At 43.5% G+C, this 23,966-nt stretch overlaps 1 protein-coding gene across 6 annotated transcripts in view; it reads right to left on the bottom strand.

The window, feature by feature from the left end:
* TNRC18 (trinucleotide repeat containing 18) overlaps nucleotides 1-23,966 on the bottom strand; it is a 183,008-nt gene that overhangs the window by 48,099 nt on the left and 110,943 nt on the right. For 3 of the 6 annotated variants that reach the window (XM_086940679.1, XM_086940678.1, XM_086940681.1), the window contains 6 exons: nucleotides 19,739-20,114; nucleotides 11,535-11,804; nucleotides 5,630-5,848; nucleotides 3,659-4,086; nucleotides 2,275-2,400; nucleotides 228-398 (listed from right to left, as the gene is read on the bottom strand). In XM_086940679.1, the coding sequence (XP_086796805.1) occupies nucleotides 228-398; nucleotides 2,275-2,400; nucleotides 3,659-4,086; nucleotides 5,630-5,848; nucleotides 11,535-11,804; nucleotides 19,739-20,114 (1,590 nt within the window). The remainder of the gene's footprint in view (nucleotides 1-227; nucleotides 399-2,274; nucleotides 2,401-3,658; nucleotides 4,087-5,629; nucleotides 5,849-11,534; nucleotides 11,805-19,738; nucleotides 20,115-23,966) is intronic. The other 3 variants (XM_086940683.1, XM_086940682.1, XM_086940680.1) reach the window with 2 other exon arrangements.

Below are 23,966 nucleotides of genomic sequence, written 5' to 3'. Positions count from 1 at the left end.
TTCCGGTGCTCAAAGAGCGGTTACTCAATATGTATTAAAGCATGGACTATTTTAAAGGGAGGAGCTTGGCAAACTTCCCTGGCGCCCAACTTTGTTCACAAGCCAAATGTCTTTGCTCATGCAACCATCAGTATTCATCACCTAGTCAAAGGCTTAGATCAACGAGAGCCTCAGCAAATGCCTATATTGAAATAAAATACTTCTTTGTTTAGTATAGTTGGTCTCACCTCCTTTTTCGTTTCCTTTGGCTTCGCCTTCACTTTTTTATTCTTGTTGCAAGTGAGTGGGCTGAGTGGACTTATTCGAACCTCAGAAGGAGCAATTAAAATGCGAGGTGGTGACAAGGCAGAAGGTGAAAGCGATGAATTCGAGAGCTCATCTTTTTCTTTTTTTCTCTGCTGAAATAAAGAGGATAAAATCCTGATGGACTATAAGCTTAAGGTGCTAATGAACGGGAATGAAGACACCAAATCCAGAGAACCACCCCATGAACACATGCTACAATGAAAGTGAGTCGTTGCATGTTGCACAACAATTTATTGAAGCTCTTGGCTATAATGAATGCACTAGAAGCGCAAATACCACAGTAACTAATACCACCACCTCATTTGCCTAAATTTTCTTCACTAACCCAGGTCATTAAAGAAGCTGAAAACTGTCAAAACAGAAAAAACGCCGCTCTCCCAGTATCCCTGAAATTGGGAAAGTCTGAAAACTCACTGCCAGCAGTACAAAGTGCTAGTAAAATGATGAAAAGAATGTTCAAGGAAATCTAATCCTAATGAAGTCAAACTGGCTTTAAAATAGTTATAAAGTTCCCAAGTATCACAAACCTAAACTTCACGAGCAAAGGTTAAAAAAAACCATCAAAAATTCTTTAGCAGTGCTATGTGGTACTGGTAAACCACTCCTGGTTCTTTGAAGGACTACTGGTTGACGAGCACACATAACCGCCATCCTTTCTTCTGAGCCCTCACACCGGCAAATCTTGTACTAGCCACTTTACTGTGTCCCCTTCTTTACCGTACCCTTCAACAATGTCTCGCCCCTTCCAGAACCCAGTAAGGGATCCCTGCCTCTTGTGAAGCATGAGTTGTAAAGCAGTCAGTTACAAGCTCCAGGATCTCTCGCAGCGGGGAATCTATGTAAATGTAAATGTATTTGAGCTTATATAGCGCACAGCTACCCACAAAGGGTTTCCCGGCGCTTGCTTAGGGAACCCGTCCTGGTATTCCCCTGTGAGATAACCCCGGCAGGGTATCCACAAGGTGAAAGCCAGGCATCCCGCCGCGAGGGGCCGTTGTGGAGATTAAGCAAGCTATTGCCCAGAGTCGCAGAGTGTGAACCCGTGAGTCGAGAAGGCACCGGAGCGAGAATTATCGAGTCCGTGGGATTTTTGAGCCCAAGACCCGCCGAGGCGGGGAATTGAACCCTGGTCCAGGGCCGATCTCAGCTTCCGGGTCTGCCGCCTCTAACCCCTGAGCCACACTTCTCCACAACTACAATCTACCAGTAAGAAACTGCTGCTGATAGGTGCAGAAACCTCATCCCGAGAAAAGTTGCAGTCCATTATAAAAATTCACACAGCCCTAGTATGCCAACGAATACAATCACGTGACATCCCTTCTATAGAAAAAAACACCTTTCACTTCTTGTTCCTCTCGGCTTCTCCAAATGCACACTTCTGTCGGTTGATCCATCAAATCATGCAGATGCTTAATCTATAGCACTTGTAAAAAAATACATTATTTTCCAAATCACCAGCATACCCATGTGAACACCTTTCAACTCCTACATGTTTATTCAACTTTATTAACGCTATTCAATTTAGTTGCAGGTTTCTACTACTACGCAGAAAAGCTACATCTTCTCTTTAAGTGATATTCATATGTGCTGCAGTTATTAATTTCACATTTCCATCACTCCAAAGTTCTTTTGATTAGTAGGGTGTACTTCTGCCATAGTACTAAAACTTGAGCAGGAAGAATGGAGATATGCTATGTAACCCTGGTTTCTCAAGTGCACCACTCTGGTGCCTCTACCAACCACAGAATCACAAAAGGATACCACTTGGTCCTAAACATAAACTGTACGCCAAATACGTCAGATTGGCCAGTTCAAAACATAGGTAAGCCACATGTACGTAAACACCAAGACAGAAGGATTTAGAATACGAATTAAAAATGGAGCATCTCAAAAGTTAAGACTGATGAGACCGGCAAGTAGAAGATCAACAGCCACTCCCCTGCATCCACTTCCCAACTCGTCGCCTACCTCAGTTGCAGCGCATTGTGATGGCGTATATTTTCGGCTGTGGTCCACACCAGAGCTGGCTGCACACTTAATGGCCGTAAAAAGGTTGACTTCTTTCATCCTTGCATCCCATTCTGGTGAGGGTAGCTGTAGCAATGACGGAAAAGAAAAAGAAAAGTAATAATATTGAAGCAAGCAACGGAAAACAAATGCTCTTTTTGGAGTGAATTTTAACATTGTTGTCATTCAAAAAAAGGCATTCGGTCATTTTCTATAGATAAAGTAGGGAGAGGTGTGGCGCAGCGGCCAGGGTCAGGAGAATATTGGAATTGCTATCCTCTGCGCGGAGAGTGGTTAAGCAAGCTCTGGAACTATCACAATTGGATTTTGGAAACTCGCTTTACCTCGGACGTCCTCCGTATTATTAGAAGACTTCAGGTGGTACAAAATGCAGCTGCTCGGATATTCCTGAAGTTACCTAAACATAATTCGGCCTCAACTGCACCTAGTTGCACTGGCTGCCAATTTTTTTAAAGGATACAGTTTAAGGGTCTAGGTATGGCCTATCATGCTTTACACAAGGGCCCACAGCTATTTCAAAACTTGGTCTGTCCTTACCTCCCCAAGAGAACTTTACGTTCTTCGTTATTATATTTACATACAGTCCCTAAAATAAACAAAGCCAACAGTGTAGGAAGGTCTTTTGCTTACCTGGTTTTAAATTATGGAACTCACTACCTATAGTGCTGAGGAAGATTAAAGAAGAGCTAAGTTTATGAAGTAGTTAAATACCTTGTTGTTTGGGTAATTTTGCGAGGATACAGATTCTAGTTATGATCGATCAGTGCTGGCAGGCCTGTTGAGTAGCATAAGCTTTAGAAATGCCAAAAATAGGATAAAATAGAATTTTAACTGCATTTTCTTTCCTGAGCTGTAAACGAACTTATACATACAAAGCAGAAAAATTGCCCTCACTTTCTGCAGCACTTATGCTGAATCCTTCCAAGTGTAATGTGGCCAATTCAGACTAACAGAAAAATAATACATCCTTTGAAAGTACTAAAAAAGTCCTACTTTGTGAGTGAGAGACATATTTGCGTTACATTCCCCTGGTAGTTGGTCAAACACTACCTCACTTACATCTGCTCACACAACGTTGGTAAAAATATAATTTAACAGACTGTAAGCTCATATGCTCTACACATAAGACTGTTAATATTGCAATTAAACATCTACACAAGTGTCCTTGCACAAGTTTTTAGTCCTGGAAAAATCTGGTTATACAGTCCCATTCATATCATGGTCTCACTCGCTTGTCCACTCTTACTATCCACTGCCTTTGACTAAAAAAAAAATGTTTTTACCGACAGCCCCAAAGCTCCCCTTCTGCAAGAAGTTCACATACCTTGGAGTCTTTCAGGTCCTTTCCTTTACTGCCTTCGTTTTTGGGGCTCATTGTGCTTACTTTGCTGCTGAAGCCAGACTTGGGAATGTGCGCCGAACAAGGAGGCAAAGTTGGTGACATTGCAGTAGTAGTACAGGCATCATGAAGAAAGATGCGCTCGCTCCGGCGACGTGTCCACAAGTCATCGTCACTCGCGTCCAGTCCAAAATCAAAGCTCATGCTCTTAGGGCATTTGAGTTTCTTTAGTTTTCCTGCACCCTCGGTAATCTTTGTTTTATCAATGTTTCCTGAACAGGAAATCTCGTTTTGCATCACTGCCAATCGACTCCCAGAGTCTAGAGACAATATCCTTGAGCGCAACAGTCCAAGTGGCGTTTTCTTCCTGATCTTTATTTCACTCTCAGAATCTGTATATTCAAATTCAGTCCCTGGAAATCAATGTAAACGATTCAGAGATCAAAAGGGACAGAGGATTCTTAATGTTGGTCTAACATTCGAAGGCGTTTAATTGCATTGGTGTCTCAACATCTGCAACACAGCCAATACTTTAAAAGATGGTTTAAACCGTGCAAGGTGGCGAGGGGAGAATTCGGAATAGCCACAGTTCGTCAAGTAAATTGCACAAAAACTCCAATAATCCAGCTATAACAAATGCATTAAATCATGTGTGAACACTCTGGGTTTTTAAGGGGTTCACACACAAAGAAAACCCAAAAAACAGGAACCCCCGATTTCCAGAAATAGAATTTTGTTATAATACATGATCACCCAATGCAAAAACACCACCACACTAAGACATTTCTTGAGGTAGCCCGGTTAACCTTTCCTCACTTTTTAATAGTCTAAAAGAATGAAACATGTTGTGCATTTACAGCTCCTGGGCCGTCATACAACAAAAGGACTAATAATTCAAGCACTGGAGGCCAAATCTGCAAAAATCTGAGAATTATTCTCGCAATGCTTAAAAAAGAAAAACTCTTACTTGAGAACTTTAAAGCCTTCCTCCTATGTATTCTTCATGTTTATCTACTCCCTTCCGAGTTACAAGGCATCCCAGCCACTCTCACTTATTAGACTGGCCAGAGAGTGCAAGTGTATATATGAGGTGATAACCACATCTAAATCACTTTAACCAATACAATGATATCAACCTGCTCACTTACCCAACTGTATTAAGTTTGGATAGGTAACTGATCCCTCCTATAAAAACGTTGTGGAAATTCCCAGCTAAAACTCCCGAAGTTAATGCTGCACATCTATCCATCTGAAATCATTAGAAGCTGCCAGTGGAGTTGCTATTAAATTCAGTTCTGTGGCGGCAGTGTCACTAGATTGAGGGAGTCTGGTTGCATAAGCAGCACATAAGGATATAATTTCATGGAACACACGGTGTAACCTTTCAGCTTCCATTTAGCTATCAACTTTAGATCTATAAAGTGAGCCCACAGTGAATAATTCTAGGAAATAAAGCCCCACCACTAAGGTGCCTGTCCTTTCATTAGTGGGGGAGGGGGGACGGGGAATGAGGGAAGATTGCATTCAGTGGTTACTGAACACCCAGCGATGGTGTTTAAGCGGTGGCGGGGTTTGATCGAAGACTTATTGAATCAGAGCTGAACGCCTTCCCACCTCTACTGTTGTAAAGTAACTTTAAGATAGAACACAGCCGACACGTCATTCGTGTATAGTTGGGCAGTTTACAAGTTTCACAAATATGAATAACAACCAGGGAAGTTAAAAAAAACATTAACTTGTCTAGTTTCCATGTTACAACTGTCTTGTATCCATGTTGAACGCTTCAACCTCACTTTTCTTTGGAGTTCTGATAGGTCCTGAATGGTCCTTGGCTAGGACAGTTTTCCATCCAGTCACGGTCCAGCATTGTCAACGCCAGTAAAGACCTCATCTTGCAACCCTCATTGAACTCTTAACTTGTACTGAAAAAAACATTTCACAATAGGTGCGACTTACCCATCAGGCTTTGCCTTTCTTCTTTCTTTTTTGCCTTCTGTTTGGCCTCAAGCTGAACGACAGAAAGGGGTGAGGAAATGATGGGACTTGGCATAGCACTAGCAGCAAACCTAGCCAGGAGACCCAGACCACTCTCATCCAGGGCCGGCGCGGAAAGCCTTGTACTATCCAGGTCAAAATCCCCAGTTTCTTCCTCGTCATCTTCATCAGAGCTAGAATCTAGCATGCGGAAGGAAAGGAAGTACATTAAAATGCTTTTTTTTTTAAGCCAAGTGCCAGCCACAGAAAGCAACAAATCAATACAGCAATACAGGAACCCTTCTAGAGTTGAGATATACAGTCCTCCCGGTTTAGTTTGCGTCAGTCATTATCTGTCATCACCCCCAACCTATACAGTCAGACTAGATGGCCTTGGGCTGCCCAGTAAACAACTCTAAGAACAACTAGAATTGCCAAAGATAACTGACTACTCTAAAACATGCATAGTCCTTTTTGGAGTGACAAGGCAAGAAGGCTTTTCCCTTAACCTCCGAGTCTCACTTGGAACCAACTTACACACTGAAAACAAAGCCTTTTTTTGCAAGCGAGCTCTGAAGCCCAAACTTCCCAAGAACTATGTAACAGGGGCTTGGAAGGTAATGGTCTTTCCTCAAACACAATCTTTCGGCGTTTTACGAGTCAATATCTATTTGAAAAAGGGCAGATCCTTTCCTTCACATCCGAAGGTAAATAATGAATAAGACTGAAAAATGCAACCACTTGCCAGTTCACTATACAGCGAATAAAGGGATCATCTCTATTGGATTTAGATGAAAATGTCACTGCCCCACTTTTTTCTGATGTATCAATGTGTTTTTTATTTTCTTCGGATTTTTTTTAATTTTATAAAGATTTGGGTTTTTTGGTATCAAACCCACTCTTGAATTGCGTGAATCCATTATTTTGCCACAAAATATCAGTCTTCTACTAAAAATACAAAGACTTTCTTCTGCTAAATTCATCTTCATTAGATGCCGGTGCTATTTCTCATTCAACTTTAAAGCCCACAAGACACATTTAGATGACACTTAATAAAACAAATTAATTCTTTACTCTTATTTTACACCAAATACTTAAAGGACAAAAGACAAGTAGTTCCCGAGCACAAGCAGGTTTCTTATGGTCTCAATACTTAAAGGATTCATCCTATTCATTTTCACTTTGTGTTGGCAGAGATGTAGGGGCACGTTCTTTCCACTTTTACAAAAAACATGTTTCAAAATCGATTTGCAACCCAATGTACAACTTTATTTCCTCCAGGAACAAAAAAAGCTGCCCAGCATACGAACACATTGACTTCATGAGATTGAACGGTCATCAAAAATTACACACTGGCACTGTCTCTTGATCAAGTCACTAACAGTAAAAAGAAAGTTACACAGTTTCTGAATTATGTATTTTGTAAAAGGGAAGTAGACTTTCAATATAATGTGCCCATATAGGCTACTTCTGCAGAAGGTATCCTAAGGTTTACATTTCATCTCTCCACCAAATAGTTCCAGTTAACCGCAATCTAAATATATCCACTTATTCAATATTGTCAATAGATTTTAATGTGCAGACCAGAATCACAAGATTAAACTAAAAAAGCAGTAATTTGATGTGTCACAGGATCCCTAAAATCACCTACAAACAATTGTGCTCCTGTTCTGCTTTATTCTGCCCAAGATTCATTGACAAATGTTTGTTTTCTTTACACCGCTGAAACAGAAGTGTCCATTCCGCCTAAAGTGCTATCCTGACATGAATTCTATTCTAGAAAACCTCCATGAGAGCGCTTCAACAAACAGCAAAGTCAACAATTTTACCTTGTCAAGTCTTTAGAACGTATTAGATTAGTTTAAGACCAAACATTTTGAATTAGAAGGTGATCCTCCCACCTCCCCCCACAATTCCTCCACAGCCAATAATATTTAAGAGGCTCAGGTTGGACCAGTAGTTAACCCCCACTTTTGGCAAGTACACTTTTAGAATAAGTCTTTTCTGTTTCAAAAGTTACAGCCTAAGCAAAAATTATAATACTATGGAGTGGAAACCGGTTATCCCCATTGGCCTATGTCTGACTCTCTATGCAATTTTAAAATGTGAGTCGATTTTTAACTGGTGTGCTTTTAAGACATTTATAAAGAACAAAAACATTTGCTATGCTCAGTTTGTGCCAGATGGCAAATCACCACTAGAAGCTAAAACAATCCAGAATAACTAGCCATGTTGATTGCAAGCACAAATTTAAGATTCTTCTAATTTGCACAAATAAGACTAAATCCCAATTTTTGTAACATTTGTAACATCCCTTTTCAGACAAAGGGAGGGTGGGATTACAGCGGGGGGAAAATTGCAAAGGTATATCAAAAATACTGAGGGTGGTTCCCAATTTACAAATTTCAAGCCAATTGTAAAAACAAAAACTCCCAATTTTTCAAAATGCTTTCCCTAAAATGTGTTAGGCAAGCAGTGAAAACAAATAGTTGTTAAACAATGAAGAGAAACTTTTATATTATTTTAGAGGTGGATGTGCAACAGTAACAGGATGATGTTGAAGCAGCACAAAAAGGGGAAGAAAGAACAAACACAAAACACATTTGAGATCCATGTCGGATCATAAAGACGTGTTCGCACAACACCAAGCAAGCCTACAGCATACAAAGCAGGCTAAGTGCAGGCAGACTTTAGACAGCTACTGGGTCCAATTAGTTTTCACTTAGGTTAGTATCTCAAAGGCTGGCTTGGAGCCCCTTCCCTTTATGCATTTCTTGGTCTTAAACTAGCCGTTAATTTTTATTTTAGGATTTTGTGCAATATGCTGCTGACTCCAGAAATGTCTTTTAAATAAAGAATAAATGGCAAACAATACTAAAATTCAGAAGCAATTTCTGATACCATCAAAAACAAATGGCTGTTAAGGTGGGGAAGGTAGAGCTATTCACCATCTATTTCAAGTAGTGTAACAAGTCAATTTTTGCAATCCGAACTTGGCAGACACCATGCAGTGGACTGCAAAAGCAGACTGGTTCAACGTCAGATTTTAATGTATTCAAAATGGCGGCTTAGTTTGCTTTTTGATAAACAACTGAATGAGGTTCACCTCTGTTACAAGCGTGAACAGTGTCCAGTTTTCTTTCTTGGATAATTCCAACAATGGAGTCATCCAAATGTTTCACAGCTAGTTGCAGCTTTTCTAGTTGTCGTTCATGGTTTGGATTGGCAAAAAAATGTTTTCGAACTACCATTGACCGATCTTTAAAAAGTAAATAGTTTTACTGGTCAACATTGCCCACTTACCAATTCCAAAAAAGCCCATCAAGAACTATTGTGCTGCCACATCATCCCTGTCTCTTTACTGGTGACAGAACTCAGGGAGTGATGCAACTTCTTGAAGTGTGTCCATCCAAGGGTGCCATTTTGCTTGAGGTACAGCAACTTTACCTCCACAGGTAGTTAACAATGCTGGTTCCAATTCTCATTTTCGCCAAGCTACTTTTCTGGAGTCTTCAGCAGTAGAACAAACTCATTACATTTTAAAATGCATGATTCATTCCAACCAAAGTGAAATGGACATTTGTGAATTGAAATAAAAAAAAAATCCCAAATGATATTAAATTTATGTAATGTATTATAAAATGGAGATACCGCTAAAACACCTTGAGCTTTACAGATAACATCATAAAGGTACTTTGCCTACCTACATAATGGTGCAACATTCAGTTGTGATGGAAACTGACCCCACACTGCGCGGTGTCTGCCCTACTCCCAGCCAATCACTTTGCTTCTTTGGTACAGCAGAAGAGCAAATGCAAGAGACCGATACAAACATTCAAAGCTTCATGGAGAAGGGTCAAGAATGGAGGGGAGCTCAAGCAGCTGCGAGGAGAAAGCAAGCATCTAGAAAAGGTAGGTTAATTTAAGGTTTTTTAGTACCAGGGAAAGCTAGTAGAAACCCTATTACCCAAATATCCTTTAAAGAAACTTGAACATGTGTTAATTTGTAAGAAAAAAAAGTTTGCTATTTCTCTTTGTTTATGAAAATGTAAATTCCGCACGGACGATAATGAGGAAGACATTGGTAACTGCTCAAAGCACTGTGCTCTATCCCATTTTTGGTATTGACAGCTTGCAACTGAAGATTCACACACTCTACGAGAGTCTTTAAAGCCCACAAGGGAAAGCACTTAGAAAACATTTGGTGGCCAGATATTACCATTAAATGGAAGTATGCAGAGACAACCTCCTTTGAAAACATTTTGTTGTGTTAATTTGGCAATTTCAATTGGTAATATGCAATATTTTGAATTATATTGGTGTGGCTTGAATTAGAAATAGCAGATGACTCAAGGCAACCTGGTCCCCCCCCCCGTGCTGGTCCTGGCCTTTCACTTAACACACTTATAGCACCAATTTGACCAAAGTACTAGATTGCAATGGCCTATAAAGATATCCCTGGATTTAAACGCATGTTCACCAGATTCGAGTCATCTGGTAGGTCTACTCATTATATTCTTTCCTGAATCTTAGAAGCACTAGCAACCTGAAAAGTGATCAAAATTAGCTGGATTTGTCATTGAAAAAAGTATGACTAAGATTACTTGTGGAGTGGCGCAGAGGATTAAAAATTCTCGATCCTCATAAGGTGATTTTTATCACAAGATAATGGAGTGTTTGGCATTAGAAAAATCTGAGTCATTCAAATAGAAATGGCTCTGTATTGTTTCTATCCAGTTTAGTGTCTGCAAAGTAAGACTTCAACCATAGTATGAAGTCAAACACTGCATTAAGTTTCATAAAACTTGGTTGACTTTATAAGTGTGCATAAGTTCATGGTCATGTTGACTACTCTGTGACCTATCTGGTTTGCTATAATGCCCCTCCATGGAAAAGGTGAAATAGGTAATAAAGCATTAGAAAATTGGACTAAAAATTATACACATTTAAAATACCGAAATAGTTTGTGATTTTTCCCCCCTTGTGCAATACCAAATTGAAAATAATTTAAGAGTAAGCCAACTCCTAACCAAATCGTTAGACCAAACGGCAGCCAAAAAAAAGCTAGCAAAGTCATTTTTTTGAACCTGTGAAAACAGATGTCTACTCCAAAATCTGACCCCCGATTTATGTTAATTTTGTCAGTCCAAATGTTACTAAATGTTCTCCAGTGGGGATTATATACCATCGACTTCGAGGATGCAGCTTTTTGACATATGTAAATAGGTCATAGAACAGACAATTCTTAACTGTAACAAATTAACAAGTTCAAACCACAATAAGGGATATTTGAATAACAGAGACAGCAAGACTGCATTGAAAATAAAACATTCATCTTTGGCATGGTGGGTAATGTGAAGAGGGAAAGCAGGATGAAGTGAAGCAAAACCTAATCACCTAATAAGAGACACAGCAAGAGAGACAAAGCACACTGGTTTAGTTAAAAATGAACTTGATATGTTTAATAAAGCTTGATATACCAAATTGCAATACAAACATCGAATCACACACCCGCACAACAGTTTTCATGTTAAAAAAAAAAGAAGAAAAAAAAAAAGCTCTCCTTAAAGCCGCCACAAGGCCCATGCCAAAAAAATGAAAAGAAAACTGTGCTGGAAGGAAAAAGGTGAGGAGGAGATTGGGAGTAGGGGCAAGTGGAGACTAAAAACCAGTCAGTATAAGGGCTCTAATAGAGCCAATAATATTATCACAATGATACAGGTACAAAAAAAAGTATAATGATAAAGCAGACTACGCTGCCAGAACAAATATGGCCACCCAAACTTTGGCCATCAAAGATGGCTGACCCCAGTGCCATCTCCTTTTCTATCAACACGGATAGTTTGTTTTTCGTTTTCGCTCTCTTTAATCTAGAAACCTTGCTCACATGAGTCCTCCGAAGAGTCACTGAAGGAAGATCCGGCCTCTGCCTCCTGCAGCAGTAAACAAAACTGCTGCTTCCTGCTCGCGGCCTGTTTTGATTTGAGAGTCCCAGTGGCAGACGTGCCCCTCTTGGCGGGCTTCAAGCCTCCAGCTGCCTTGCTGTTCTTTTTGGCCGCTGTACGGTAGAGACTGGGGTGTCTCATTTTGGAGCTGGATGGAGACTGTGAAGGCCACTCGTCCTTTAGGGAGTCATCATCTTCCTCAGAGTCCGTATCTGCAGTCAAAGTAGTCTTATTAGATGCAAATTATTTATTTGATATATACAAAATATAAACATTTTGGTGCTTGCAAAGGAAGGAGCCGAATATAGAAGACATGATTCTGTGGAAGACCAACCATACAAAACGAGCTTACAGTTTAATCTGCAGGTAATTATGCCGAACCATTTAAAAAGAACTGGAATGCATCATGCAATGCATACGAACAGCCAACAATAACTGGACAAAAGCTGGCAACATGGGAGCATTATTTTCAGGAAATACTTTAAAGCATAAAAGTCTCTTCCTTGAAGAAGACAGCACAACGATACATTCATCTCCCACCGTTAATATCCTAATGTTGCTCATAAGGGAAATAAAAACTAACACTGCTCATTGACTGAGTTGTAAGCAATAAATATTGCTTTGCAATCGGACACTACAACTCCGCAAATGAGCACCGCAACAGAATATATAATGTCAAAGTTCAGTCGTGTTACTTATGGTCACAGGCTTCCAACTTTCATTCACTTAAAAAGAGACCAAATTGAAGAGGACGGACACCAGAAACGACTAGATTAACCTTCTCTACGGTAAAATTCTTTACTTTTTACTCGCCTATTCTTAATTCTTGCACAAGAAATAGCTCCACGGTGTTTGGAAAAAAAGGTTTAGAATCCAATTTGAGAACTTAATCCCTGTAAGGAGGCAGCTTCAACCTTTTATGACAAGGTCAAGTTTTTTTCCATTCTTTATGGCTCTCGTGTCTCCTCCCACATGAGATCCCATTTGCCACATGGCCAATGCTATAGTGTCATTTCTACTTTATTTATACCCCACCCATTTCTGAAATATTACTGGATACCTCCTCTCTACGTTTTGTTGACTAGCCAAGACTGAAATCATTGCATCTCTCTTCAGAGAGCGGTTTGGTATGAACAAGTTATTTACATTCAGTAACGCTTTCTTCTGGTGGAGATTAGCCTTCTCCTGGTGGAGATTAGCTAACAGCAGATTCCGGACCTTCGATTATTCTCCTGGCAGCTGACTGGATCAGGAAAATCTTGAGCAGTAACTCGAAGCGTCAGTAAACGGTCCTGCGTCATTCGCATCAGAAGTGACGTGGGCAGTGCCTATATAGACACCACCTCAATACTCAAACATCAGTTTCTTTTGTGACTATTTGCCCCACAAAAAATGTAGAGCCATGTCAGAATAATTGTTTGACCAGTGTGCAGAATCTAACAGGATAAGGGGGGGGGGGGGGGGGGGAAGAGTCCAGTTTGCAGAACTTGGAGGATGAGAGGGCAGCAAGGATTCTTCAGTTAGAGAGACTGAGAAAAAGCATTACCGAAGGTAAGTAACTTGTTCTTCTGATAAAGCCTTCTAACCACAGATTCCTCACCTTAGAATAGATACCCTAGCAATAACTCCCCGGAGGAGTGTCTGCTAGCAGCTCAAACCAGTAAGTATTGGGCAATCGAACAGGGAAAATGCCCGTGCCCTACAGACTGGACTGTCTAAGCAGTAGCGCATCATGAACGTGTGGAGGGATGCCCACATATAAGCTTAGTAGATGTCGAAGATAAGCATCCCGCTTGCTGTCGCAGTAGTAATGGCCTTGGCCCTAGAGGAATGGCCCGCAAGCCCTCAGGAGGCAGCTTCTTGGCCTTGCCTAGCAGATTTTAAAACACATTCCAATCAACCAAGAGATGGTTCTCTTTGGCACTGCTTTTCTTTTACTCAATTGAACTTAATAAATATTTGCTTGTTCACCTGGTGGTCTCTGGCACGATCAATATAGGACAGAGCTTTTTGATCCAGACGGTGGAGCAGCTCATCTTCTTTAAAAGGATGAGGTGGAGCGAAAAAAAAAAAAGTCAACAATGTCATGTTTTGACCAACTTAGAAAGAGGTCACACCTTTCTTAGGAAAGGTGTTCAAGTCCATAGAATCAGTTTGTCTGGTGTGTGAAGGGTTAACTGAAAGCCTGATGCTCACTGGACCTCCTGGATGATATAACGAACACTAAGAACACAGTCTCAAATCCAGTCGTAGTGGACAGCTATGTAAGGGATCGAATGGGGAGCCCATGAAAAACGTTAATATAAAATAATGTTCCGATGGGGCATGATGAAAGGGGTAGAAGTGAACAAATGTTGCGAATCCTTGAGAAAAAAAGTGTCCCAACTAGAGTCAAAGAGTGAGGGCTGATTCGGCAACCGCAAAAAAACGGAGATGGCAGAAAGGTGAGCTTTAACAGTGCCCAAGGAAAGGCCTTGCTGGGCTAATGAAAGCACCTTTGACAAGTGGGCAGAGGGTGGGTCAAAACGACTGGAGCACCAGCAAGCCACAAACTTGATCCAACCGCTTGCATATACAATCTTTGTTGAGGATGCTTCGCTGCCAAGATGAGATCCTAAACCTCGGGAGGAAGAGCAAAGGCATTTAACTGTCCCTTTCAATCTCCATGCATGAAGGTAGTGTGCCCAGATTTGGGTGCATGACCCTACCCTGCTGCAGTGATAGATCCTCCCGAAGGGGCAACCTGATTGTAGGACAGATGACTTGCGCTTGGTCAGTCCTGATCTTGTTGAGACTTGGAGCAGGAGCGGTATCAGTGGAAAAGCATGCAGGTGTGCTGGTTCCAGTCTATCCAGATGGTGCCTCGGAGAGACAGCCACTTTGGAAGCCAACATTGTGTGTTCTTGGCGGTGGAGAATAAATAGAACAAAGTTTCTCTCCATTCTTGGAAAAGATCCTGTGCCCCAGCTGTAAGTAGATGCCATTCAAGATCTGAAAGTCATCAATGGTTGAGTTTGTCTGCTCTGGTGTTCAGAGATCCAGCAAGGTGCTACAACACCATGAAGAGGTCCTCTCTGCCTGCCAAATCCAGAGGTGCAGGGCCTGTTTGTTGCAATACCACATGGCGGTGGTGTCCGTGAACACCTGAACCAACCTTCCTTTGATAGATGGCAGGAAGGCTTTCAATGCCAACAGATACACCCTCAGCTCTAGGAGGTTGATGTGGAGCTGGGATTCCTCCAGAGACAAGAGTCCTCTGATCTCCACCTCTCCAAGATTGCTGACCAACCCAGAATAGTTTGTTCGTCAGCACTGTCAGTTCCAGGAGGGGAAGGGGTCTGCCACTGGTCCAAACACGTTTCGTCAACAACCACTGCAGATCTTTTGCAGTGTACCCCGAAATCTGGAACGGGTTGGAGAGATTCCCCTGGTGCTATGCCCACTGGGACTTCAGATCCCACTGAAGGCCCACATATGCCTTCAAGCGTACCTCACCAGCAGCACAGATCAGTACCGGCAGCCTCCGGGTCAATCTCACTGAAATCCAGGACAAAGGTTGAAACATTGGGATCATACCCAGAATGTCCTGGGATCTCTGCTTCAGAGTGTAGGTTCGAAACTGTACAATGTCCAGAATTGCTTTGATGTAAGGGAGCTATCACCAAAGATGTGACTTTGGCACACTGATAGTGAACACCATCAAGTGCAAAAGGTTTGCAATAGTCTGGAGGTGGGAGACGACTCCCTGGGATGAGCCTGCTTTCAAGAGCCAGCCGTTGAGGTAGGGGGAAGACCCATAACCTGGACCTCGGCAGGTGTGCTGCAACCACCACCATTACTTTCATGAACACTCAATGGGGCACTGGGAGGCATACTAGAGCACAGCAAACTGGAAATGCTCTTGGGAGCCGTGAACCACAGGTAACACCAGTGGGCCTGCATGAAAGGAATGTGGAAATACGATTCCTGGAAGTCCAAAGCTACCATCCAGTCTCCAGCGTGTATGGCAGACAAACCTGAGCCAGAAGAGTCTCTTGAATTTCGTTCAGTAGAAAGGCATTGAGAGAACAAAGATCCAAGACAGGACGAAGGCCTCTGGCTTTTTCAGCATGAGAAAGTAGCAGGCATAGCAACCATGTCCTATTTCTGATGCTGGCACCCTCTCAATGGCTCCTTTTGCCAACAGAGCCTGCAGTTCCTGATGGGGAGACTAGTGCTCTATCAGCTGTTTGAGTGATGGTGGCAATGGTGGTGGAGTCTCCTGGAAGGGCAGAGCATAACCCTTCTGAACAGTCCATAGCACCCATGGAAGTTATTGCACCACAGAGACAGCCGGCATGGCTGGGGACTGGACAGTACACTGGGTGTGGGTCCTGGTTCCTCTATGAAACCCATACTCACAGGTAACAAAGGACTGGGAAGCTTACTGGCCCGAGGGATGAGATGGGTATTGCGGACACCCATGGGAAGCAGCAGCTGAGCTACAGAGCATAGGAGTATCGGGCCAAGAGACATGAGGTGTTCACCAACTGCAATGTCAAACTGCCAGAAGAGAAGATTCTCTTCGCAAAGGTATCCAGCCTACTGGATTCCCTATCCAGTGGAGTGGTAGAGAATGTGCTTGAGCGTATCCTGGCTGTGAAGGCCTGCACCACCTAGCTCTTTGGGAGGAGATGCTGAGACGGGAAGGCTGGGTCTCTGAGCGGAGGTCGATGGCATTACGGAATCATTCTGCACACGGGTCACCCATGAAGGGTTTGTCCCAGCCCCCAGGAGAATCTCTGTGAGGGCCTCCTTGAGCAGGAGCTCTGCAAAGCTCATCCCTCTAAAGCACCTCTGTCAAGATTCAAGTCTCTACCTCAACGGGAGGTAATTGCAGGCCAAGAACATTTGCTGTCCTGTGCCTCATGGTCTTAAAGGATTTTACCTTCCTCCGTGGTAGGGCCTGGAAGAGAAACCAGGCTAGTGCCTGGAGACTCAAGTATGCATTTTGAGCTAAAATATTGCGGGAAATGACTGATTTGCATTTTGTCTCATTTTGCCTTAATTTCGCGAAAGCAAATTTATGCAAATTTTACACACCCCAGGCACAAATCACATCTTCGCTACTACCAGCCATTATTACCAATCCTTTCCAAAACATGGTCCATTTTCTCTGTGGTATCAATATTTCGCACACATTCTACTGGCTTATCAGAAGTATTCCTTATAAATCTAAAAAAGCAGACGGAGTGCAGTGTGATGCCACCGACATACCCTCAGCAGAAAGAATGCCTTTTGCTCCTGCGTCTACATGAAGTCTACAAATTAGGAATATCCTAAGGATCCTTAGTTAACAGTGGTCCTGTGTATTCACGGACCTATATTATAGTCAAATAGGCGGAAGTAGCTCAAATAGTGCTAAATCTTTTCTTTGCTGCATGAATGTTCTGCATCTAGGACTATGAAAGCGACACCAAGTGTATGAATGACACAAACTATGTCTATTTAACATTGTCAACATTAAACAAGTGGAGTGATTTGGGTTCAATGTATGCCAATCAATTTCCTAATTACTTTCACCATCATCACAAAGTAACGTAGCCAAAATTAGCCTTTATGGAAGAGCTTTCATCATTGGGCAATAGAAGAACAGTTCAGGGCACGAGCAACTGTGCTCAGTACGTTGATGCTCCAAATAAATTGTAGGAGGGCGACCGGCTTGATTCTGGCAGCTTTACTCGGCAGCACATTGGATCATAAAAACTGGGGTAAGACACTGTGGGCTAACTACATTGTTGGAATGGGCATGATCAAGTGTATACAAACAAGCCAACAAAATGTTACCATCTAAAAGAGAAAGTGCTCTTGCTCCTCTAGGATTTCGAATCAACACACTTTTGCTCACATTAATTCAGTAATTGGGCACCCGTTTGTTAAATAAAGATGCACATTGTAGGAGCAGTTTCTACCTGCAACTGATCTGCACATCTACAAACATGTGGGACCCATAGTGGGCGTTAATTAGGGTGCCCACCTCACTCCATGTCAGGACACTCGGTTTTTCGTCTACATTCAAATAGTACCAGATGTGTCAGTCTAATTAGGTTACTGGATTTAAACCAAGACTGCAAAAGCTGGAGTGCATTTGGTTGCCACATAAAAGATTAACACTGGAATCAGAATCTGTAATGACATTACCTTAGAGTTAATGCCTTTCATGAAATAGAAACCTCTCTGAAGGGCGTGGTGTCTTTGCATTTTATAGGACAGTATGAACATTTCTATAGCTGTGTTGTGGCAGGAACAGCAGCAGAATACACTTGTGAAAGTCGGATACCTTTATAAGGCCAGCACACATTTCAGTTGGCAAGCTATTGCTGGACTCTATTACACGTAGACTAACTTGCTCGCTGTCGAGGTTCACAATAAACTTTAAGCAGGGTCATTTTTGCTGTCATTGTATGGATAATTATCCTTGCATAAGGAAGACTTTATTTTGTATGTTTGTATTTAGTCTACTTCGTAATGTCGAGTCAGTTGGCGATTCTGGCCTGGCACCATTTGAAATCCTAAAGCTTATATCAAGAAGTACACAGAAACAGTTTATCTTCTGCATAGTGATGAAAGGAGCATCATGTAACCCCCAAAGAACTTTAGCAATGGGTTGACATAGAACAACTTTTCACAAGGAACTCTGTGCACGGAAGTGTGATCCTGTGGACTTCAACAGCCTAGTAGGGCCTGTAACCACTATTATTTTTTTTAAAACAGATGCTTAGGTTGTCTCTTGGAAACTTTTACAAAAAGGTGTGATGGACTGCGCCAAATTATCCACATTACCAGCATCATAATACCTCATCACTTCTTTGTGTGAACTTCAGTATAGTCAAAGGGTTAATCCCAGAACATGCTACTATCCAATAGAACCACATAACAAGTCCAAAGGAGGATTCGTCATCAGATAGCCTTGCCACTGAGGTATCAGGACCATCACTGATAAACACGGTTAGAGTTATGTTACTGGTGGGTTGTTTTCTTTTCCAATCTTGCTGTGTAGATTTAACCATTTACAGAGATGCTGTTAAGGGTCTCTGAAGAGTTTGGCACATAACTGTGTCACTGAGAAAGTAGTCTTATGTTAAAAATAAAAAAATTAAACAGTCACAATATCAATAGGCCAACAGAAGTGAATCCTCAAAATCCACTATATTTCAGGATGTGGTTCCTAGATATCCAGTAAAGGATGCCCAGAGGTTTGGCAAAGCTTAAAGAGAAGTTTGCCACCTGTAAAGCTGTTGTAACAAATACAGGGTGTTTGTCCAAGCCGAGGGTCTCAGGGGAGCAGACAAATGTCCCTGTGGCAGAGTGACAGAGGATAAAGTGCTCCAGTACACCCACCCTGTATAATACAGCAGATTATGTGCCATACTGACATTCCGATGGAGCAAATCTCGAATTTGCGGGATTTCACAATTCCCTAGAAATAAGCAATTCGCGGTGCAAGGTGTACACTTAGTAGTCATAGGAGCACTCATGGTTTGAGAAATCAGGCCATGTATGCTTGTTCAGACCTTATATGCTAGTCTTGGGGTGGGTGGTGAAAAAAAGCTTGATCTCCATAGCCAATTTGAGTAAACATTTTCTTTGTCTTATTAACGCTTAATACTTTTGCTTGGAACCACCAGAGAGCAAATCACTTTTCAAAGTCTATGAAACGCACAGTGGGCACAGACAAGCTCCTGTTGAGAGTCTACTTTTTCAGCAATTAATTTGCTATTATGAAAGGGCCAAGATTGTCCCCTGAAGTACATTTTAAAGGATACTAACCGGTATTTCGTAGGATTACTCTAATTATCCTGTTGTAGAAATGTGTCAGTGTGCTTGTCTGCAATCTATAAATCTTCCAAATACAATTAAAATATACAAGACTAAATCAGGAAGTAAGCTATTTAGGTTTTCGATTTATAGACAACCACACAACTATTGCCAAATGACAAATCTTCTGAGGCTGCAATCACCATGCCATGCTCTTATTTTTTTAGCCAAATCGTCACGTTTTAGGGGTAAAGAGTAAATAATGTGAGTCTAACATTTTGATCTCGAATCTCAGCTATAACAGCACACAAAAAATGATTGGGAGGACAGGACTTCTTACGTTACTTACTGTACGAGAAGCTGCTCACTTCTGATACTGCTGGCGAGTGAGAAGCCTTCAGCTGACCTTTGGACTTTAATCGCACTTCTGTCTTCTTCGTTTTGGAAGCCATTTTGTGTTTAGTTCCTTTAGAGGTATTCAAACGCAGCCCTTTAACCCACTTTTTATGTTCATCCTTGCCCAGCAAGGTCTCTTGGGTGCTTACATACTTGCTGCTATGTCCATTTGCTCCAGACCCACATTTCTCTTTGCCCCCCAATCGCTCTGAAAATTTAAAGGATGATTTCAGTTTGTCCATTTTCGTGAGCGACAAGGCTTTGTCCAGCTTATTAGCCAATTGTTCTTGATCGCTGGCCTGCCTTTTCTTCCTCTTTTTCGCATGAAACTGAGAAGTGAAAAGAAAAGTTGGTAAGAAGAAATGAGAACTACATAATTAGCTCAAGCAATATACATTTCAGTCAAGAAACAAATTCTAAATCTATGACATCTAAACCCATATGACAAACCTTTTTTTACATGACCCACATTGTAATTCCTCAGCATTTGTTTTGCACAATGGTTTATCGCACACTTTTGCGGTTTCCAATTATTACAACAACAAAAAACAGATACTACTGTCACTTCCACACAATTAAAGGCAACCTCTCACAATACTGAAAAAAGATTATAAAATGGAAGGAGCAAAATAAATTGCTGCAGGATTTAATAAAGTGACAGCAAAAGGAACACTGAGAAACAAATTTCTACATTTACAAACTTTGCCTATAACACTCAAAAAAGGTGTAGAACTGTGTGGTGTGTGTGTAGGAAGCAGACTCTGAATATACTATACCAAAGTAAGGTGTAGTGTGCACACAGCCCAGTGATCATTCCCAGAGGCTCACCTAGATAATACTAAAAGCTCTTTGTTATAGTGTGGTTGAGCAGGTAGGCTTATCAGAGGGTTGTGTTAAGCATTTATTGTACGCACTCGGGAAAGAAATTACATACACTTAAAGAATTAATCCAAGACTAATTCTATAAAAAGTTATTACTTTATTATTTTATTTTTAGAACCAAGAGAACTTAGTTGCAGGTAAATAAGAGTTTCAAGAGTATTATCAGTTTTCTAATGCAGTAGGTATTGTTTTGTAAAGGCAGTCAAGCACTTTCAGTAGTATTAAAAATACTTTAGCAATCAATCAATCAAAGGCATTTATAGAGCGCACTACTTACCCGGAGGGTCTCAAGGCGCTGGGGGGGAGGGGGGCTACTGCTCGAACAGCCAGGTATTGAGCTTCTTCCTGAAGGCGAGGTGGTCTTGGGTCAGGCGCAGGTCGGACGGGAGGAAGTTCCAGGTCTTGGCGGCCAGGTAGGAGAAGGACCTTCCTCCTGTTGTCGTTCTTCGGATGCGGGGGACGGCGGCGAGGGCGTGACTGGCTGATTGTAGATGGCGTTTGGGAGCGTAGAAGTTGATGCGGTTGTTAAGGTAGCTCGGGCCTTGATCGTGTAGGGCTTTGTGTGCGTGGGTGAGGAGGCGGAAGGTGATTCTTTTGTTGACGGGGAGCCAATGCAAGTCTCTCAGATGTCCGGAGATGTGGCTGTGTCGTGGGATGTCGAGGATGAGTCTGGCTGAGGTGTTCTGGATCCGCGGGAGTCTCTTCTGGAGCTTGGCGGTGGTTCCGGCGTAGAGGGCGTTGCCGTAGTCCAGTCGGCTGGTGACGAGGGCCTGGGTGACCGTCTTCCTGGTCTCGGTGGGGATCCACCGAAAGATCTTCCATAGCATGCGCAGGATGTTGAAGCATGACGAGGAGACGGCGTTGACTTGTCTGGTCATGGAGAGGGAGGAGTCCAGGATGAAGCCCAGGTTGCGTGCGTGGTCTGTCGGTTTGGGTGCGGTGCCCAGGGCGGGGGGCCACCAGGAGTCGTCCCAGGCGGAGGGCGAGGCGCCCAGGATGAGGACTTTTGTCTTGTCTGAGTTCAGTTTCAGGCGGCTGGTCGTCATCCACTCGGCTACGTCTTTCATCCCTTCGTGAAGGTTGGCTCTGGCGGCGGCGGGGTCGTTGGTCAGGGAAAGGATCAGCTGGGTGTCGTCAGCGTAGGAGATGTTGAGGTTGTGTTGGCGTGCGATGGCCGCGAGGGGGCTCATGTAGACGTTGAAGAGGGTGGGGCTCAGCGAGGATCCTTGAGGGACGCCGCAGATGACTTCGGTGGCCTCTGACTTGTACGGTGGTAGACGGACTCTGTGTTCTTCCGTCGAGGAAGGAGATGATCCATTCCAGTGCCTTCTCCTGGATTCCGACGTTGCTGAGGCGCTGCACTAGGGTGCGGTGGCAGACAGTGTCGAATGCCGCGGAGAGGTCTAGAAGGATGAGGGCCGCTGTTTCTCCGTTGTCCATCAGGGCTCGGATGTCATCGGTGGCAGCGATGAGGGCGGTCTCGGTGCTGTGGTTGGCTCGTAAGCCAGACTGTGAAGGGTCGAGGGATCCATTCGTCTCGAGGAAGGCGGCCAGCTGTTTGTTGACGGTCTTCTCGATGACTTTGGCTGGAAACGGGAGGAGCGAAATGGGGCGGTAATTCTTGAGTTCGGTGGGGTCCGCTGTTGGTTTCTTTAGTAGGGCGCTGAGTTCGGCGTGCTTCCAGCTCTCCGGGAAGGTGGCGGTGTCGAAGGAGGTGTTGATGATGATGTGGGGTGCAATGACAGCGTCGGCCTTGTTGAAGACATGGAGGGCAGGGGTCGGTCGGAGATCCGGAGTGGATGGAGTTCATCATGCGGACGGTGTCTTCGGTGCTGATCGGAGTCCAGGCGCGGAGGGTGGTGGTGGAGGGTGGTGGTAGGGGGCGGTGGTTCGGTCGTGGCGTGCGTCGGTTGAGGGCTGAAGCTGTTGTGTATGTCCGTGATCTTGTTGTGGAAGTAGGAAGCGAGGGAGTTGCAGAGGTCTTGCGATGGGGTGATGTAGTTGTTTTCGGCGTTGGGGTTGGAGAGCTCTTTCACGATGTTGAAGAGTTCCTTGCAGTTGTGTGCGTTGTTGTCCAGCCGGTCTTTGAATGCAGTTTTCTTGGTGGCGCGGATCAGTTGGTGGTGCTTCCGGGTGGCAAGCTTGAGGGTGGTCATGTTGTCCGGTGTTGGCTCCCTTCTCCAGGCTCTCTCGAGGGCTCGGCAGTTCTTCTTGGAGCTCTTGAGTTCGTCGGTGAACCATGGGGCCTTCTTGCTGCCGGGTCTGCTGGGCGGGGTCCTCAGTGGGGCGAGTTCGTCCGCGCAGTTGCGGATCCACTTCGTGAGGTTGTCGGCGGCCTGGCTGGGGTTCGCTGAGCTGGCGGGAGGGTGCTGGCTCAGGGAAGCGGCGAGCTGGTCGGCTGTGATCTCTGACGCAATGTCACTGAAACAGTACCAAACCTTGAAAATGTAAAAGATAGCCATTTCGTGTAATAGGTAAAAATGCAATACAATTCCATGGAAGATTAACAGCTATATAAAGTTACAGGCAAGTACTCGACTTACACATCCAGACTTCGGTGATTTTGACCAACACTGGGTAAGGGTCAGATCAAGGTAAGTACTGCAGCACCAGCAGCAGTGGGACAGAGGTCACTTGGCCCAATGTAAGTTAAGAAAGACTAGGGGCACCCACAAGAGGTGCTGGTTGCTAAGTACCAGGAGTTTCAGGGCATAGGCCCCAGGGGTTTAGGCATGCACAGGGGGGTCCACAAAGCAGCAAAAAAGCTACACCACCAGCAGCCCACTGGCAGCCTGGTGCAGGTGCAAACAGCTTTAGGGGTCCAACGCAATCCTTTCGAGGTTCTTTTTGTAAACCGGCATCGAACCGGAAGGTGCAGGCAGAAAACCAGAGACAGCACAAGTAAGTTGGGATGTTGGGGGTCACAGGGGGCGCCACTGGACAAGTTCCCCAAAGCCCAGGGGTTGCAGATTGAGGGGTGCCTTTAGACATCAGATTTCTTTTTACCGGGCCGGTCGCGCTTGGGGGACCCTTCGGAATCCCACTGGCAGGCACTATTGTGGAGGTCAGCCAACAATTAATTCGAAGACAGGATTGCTGTGGAGACGTCACTGAACTGGTGAGCCACTCAGACTAACGGCGTCGGGTGCGGAGTGGGCAGGACTCGTGGATCCAGATGGCACAGGAGTCCTTGGAGTGGATTTCTTCCTGACAGGTTTGTTGTCCCCAGGAGACTGGCGTCTTTTTCTAAGGCAGCAGCCCTCCCAGGATTTTCAGAGGTCGCTGACTGCAAGACAGAT

This window comes from Lissotriton vulgaris, chromosome 10 (assembly GCF_964263255.1).
Source record: "Lissotriton vulgaris chromosome 10, aLisVul1.2, whole genome shotgun sequence".
In the NCBI taxonomy this organism is placed as follows: domain Eukaryota; kingdom Metazoa; phylum Chordata; class Amphibia; order Caudata; family Salamandridae; genus Lissotriton; species Lissotriton vulgaris.
This window is presented reverse-complemented; position numbering and strand designations above follow the sequence as displayed.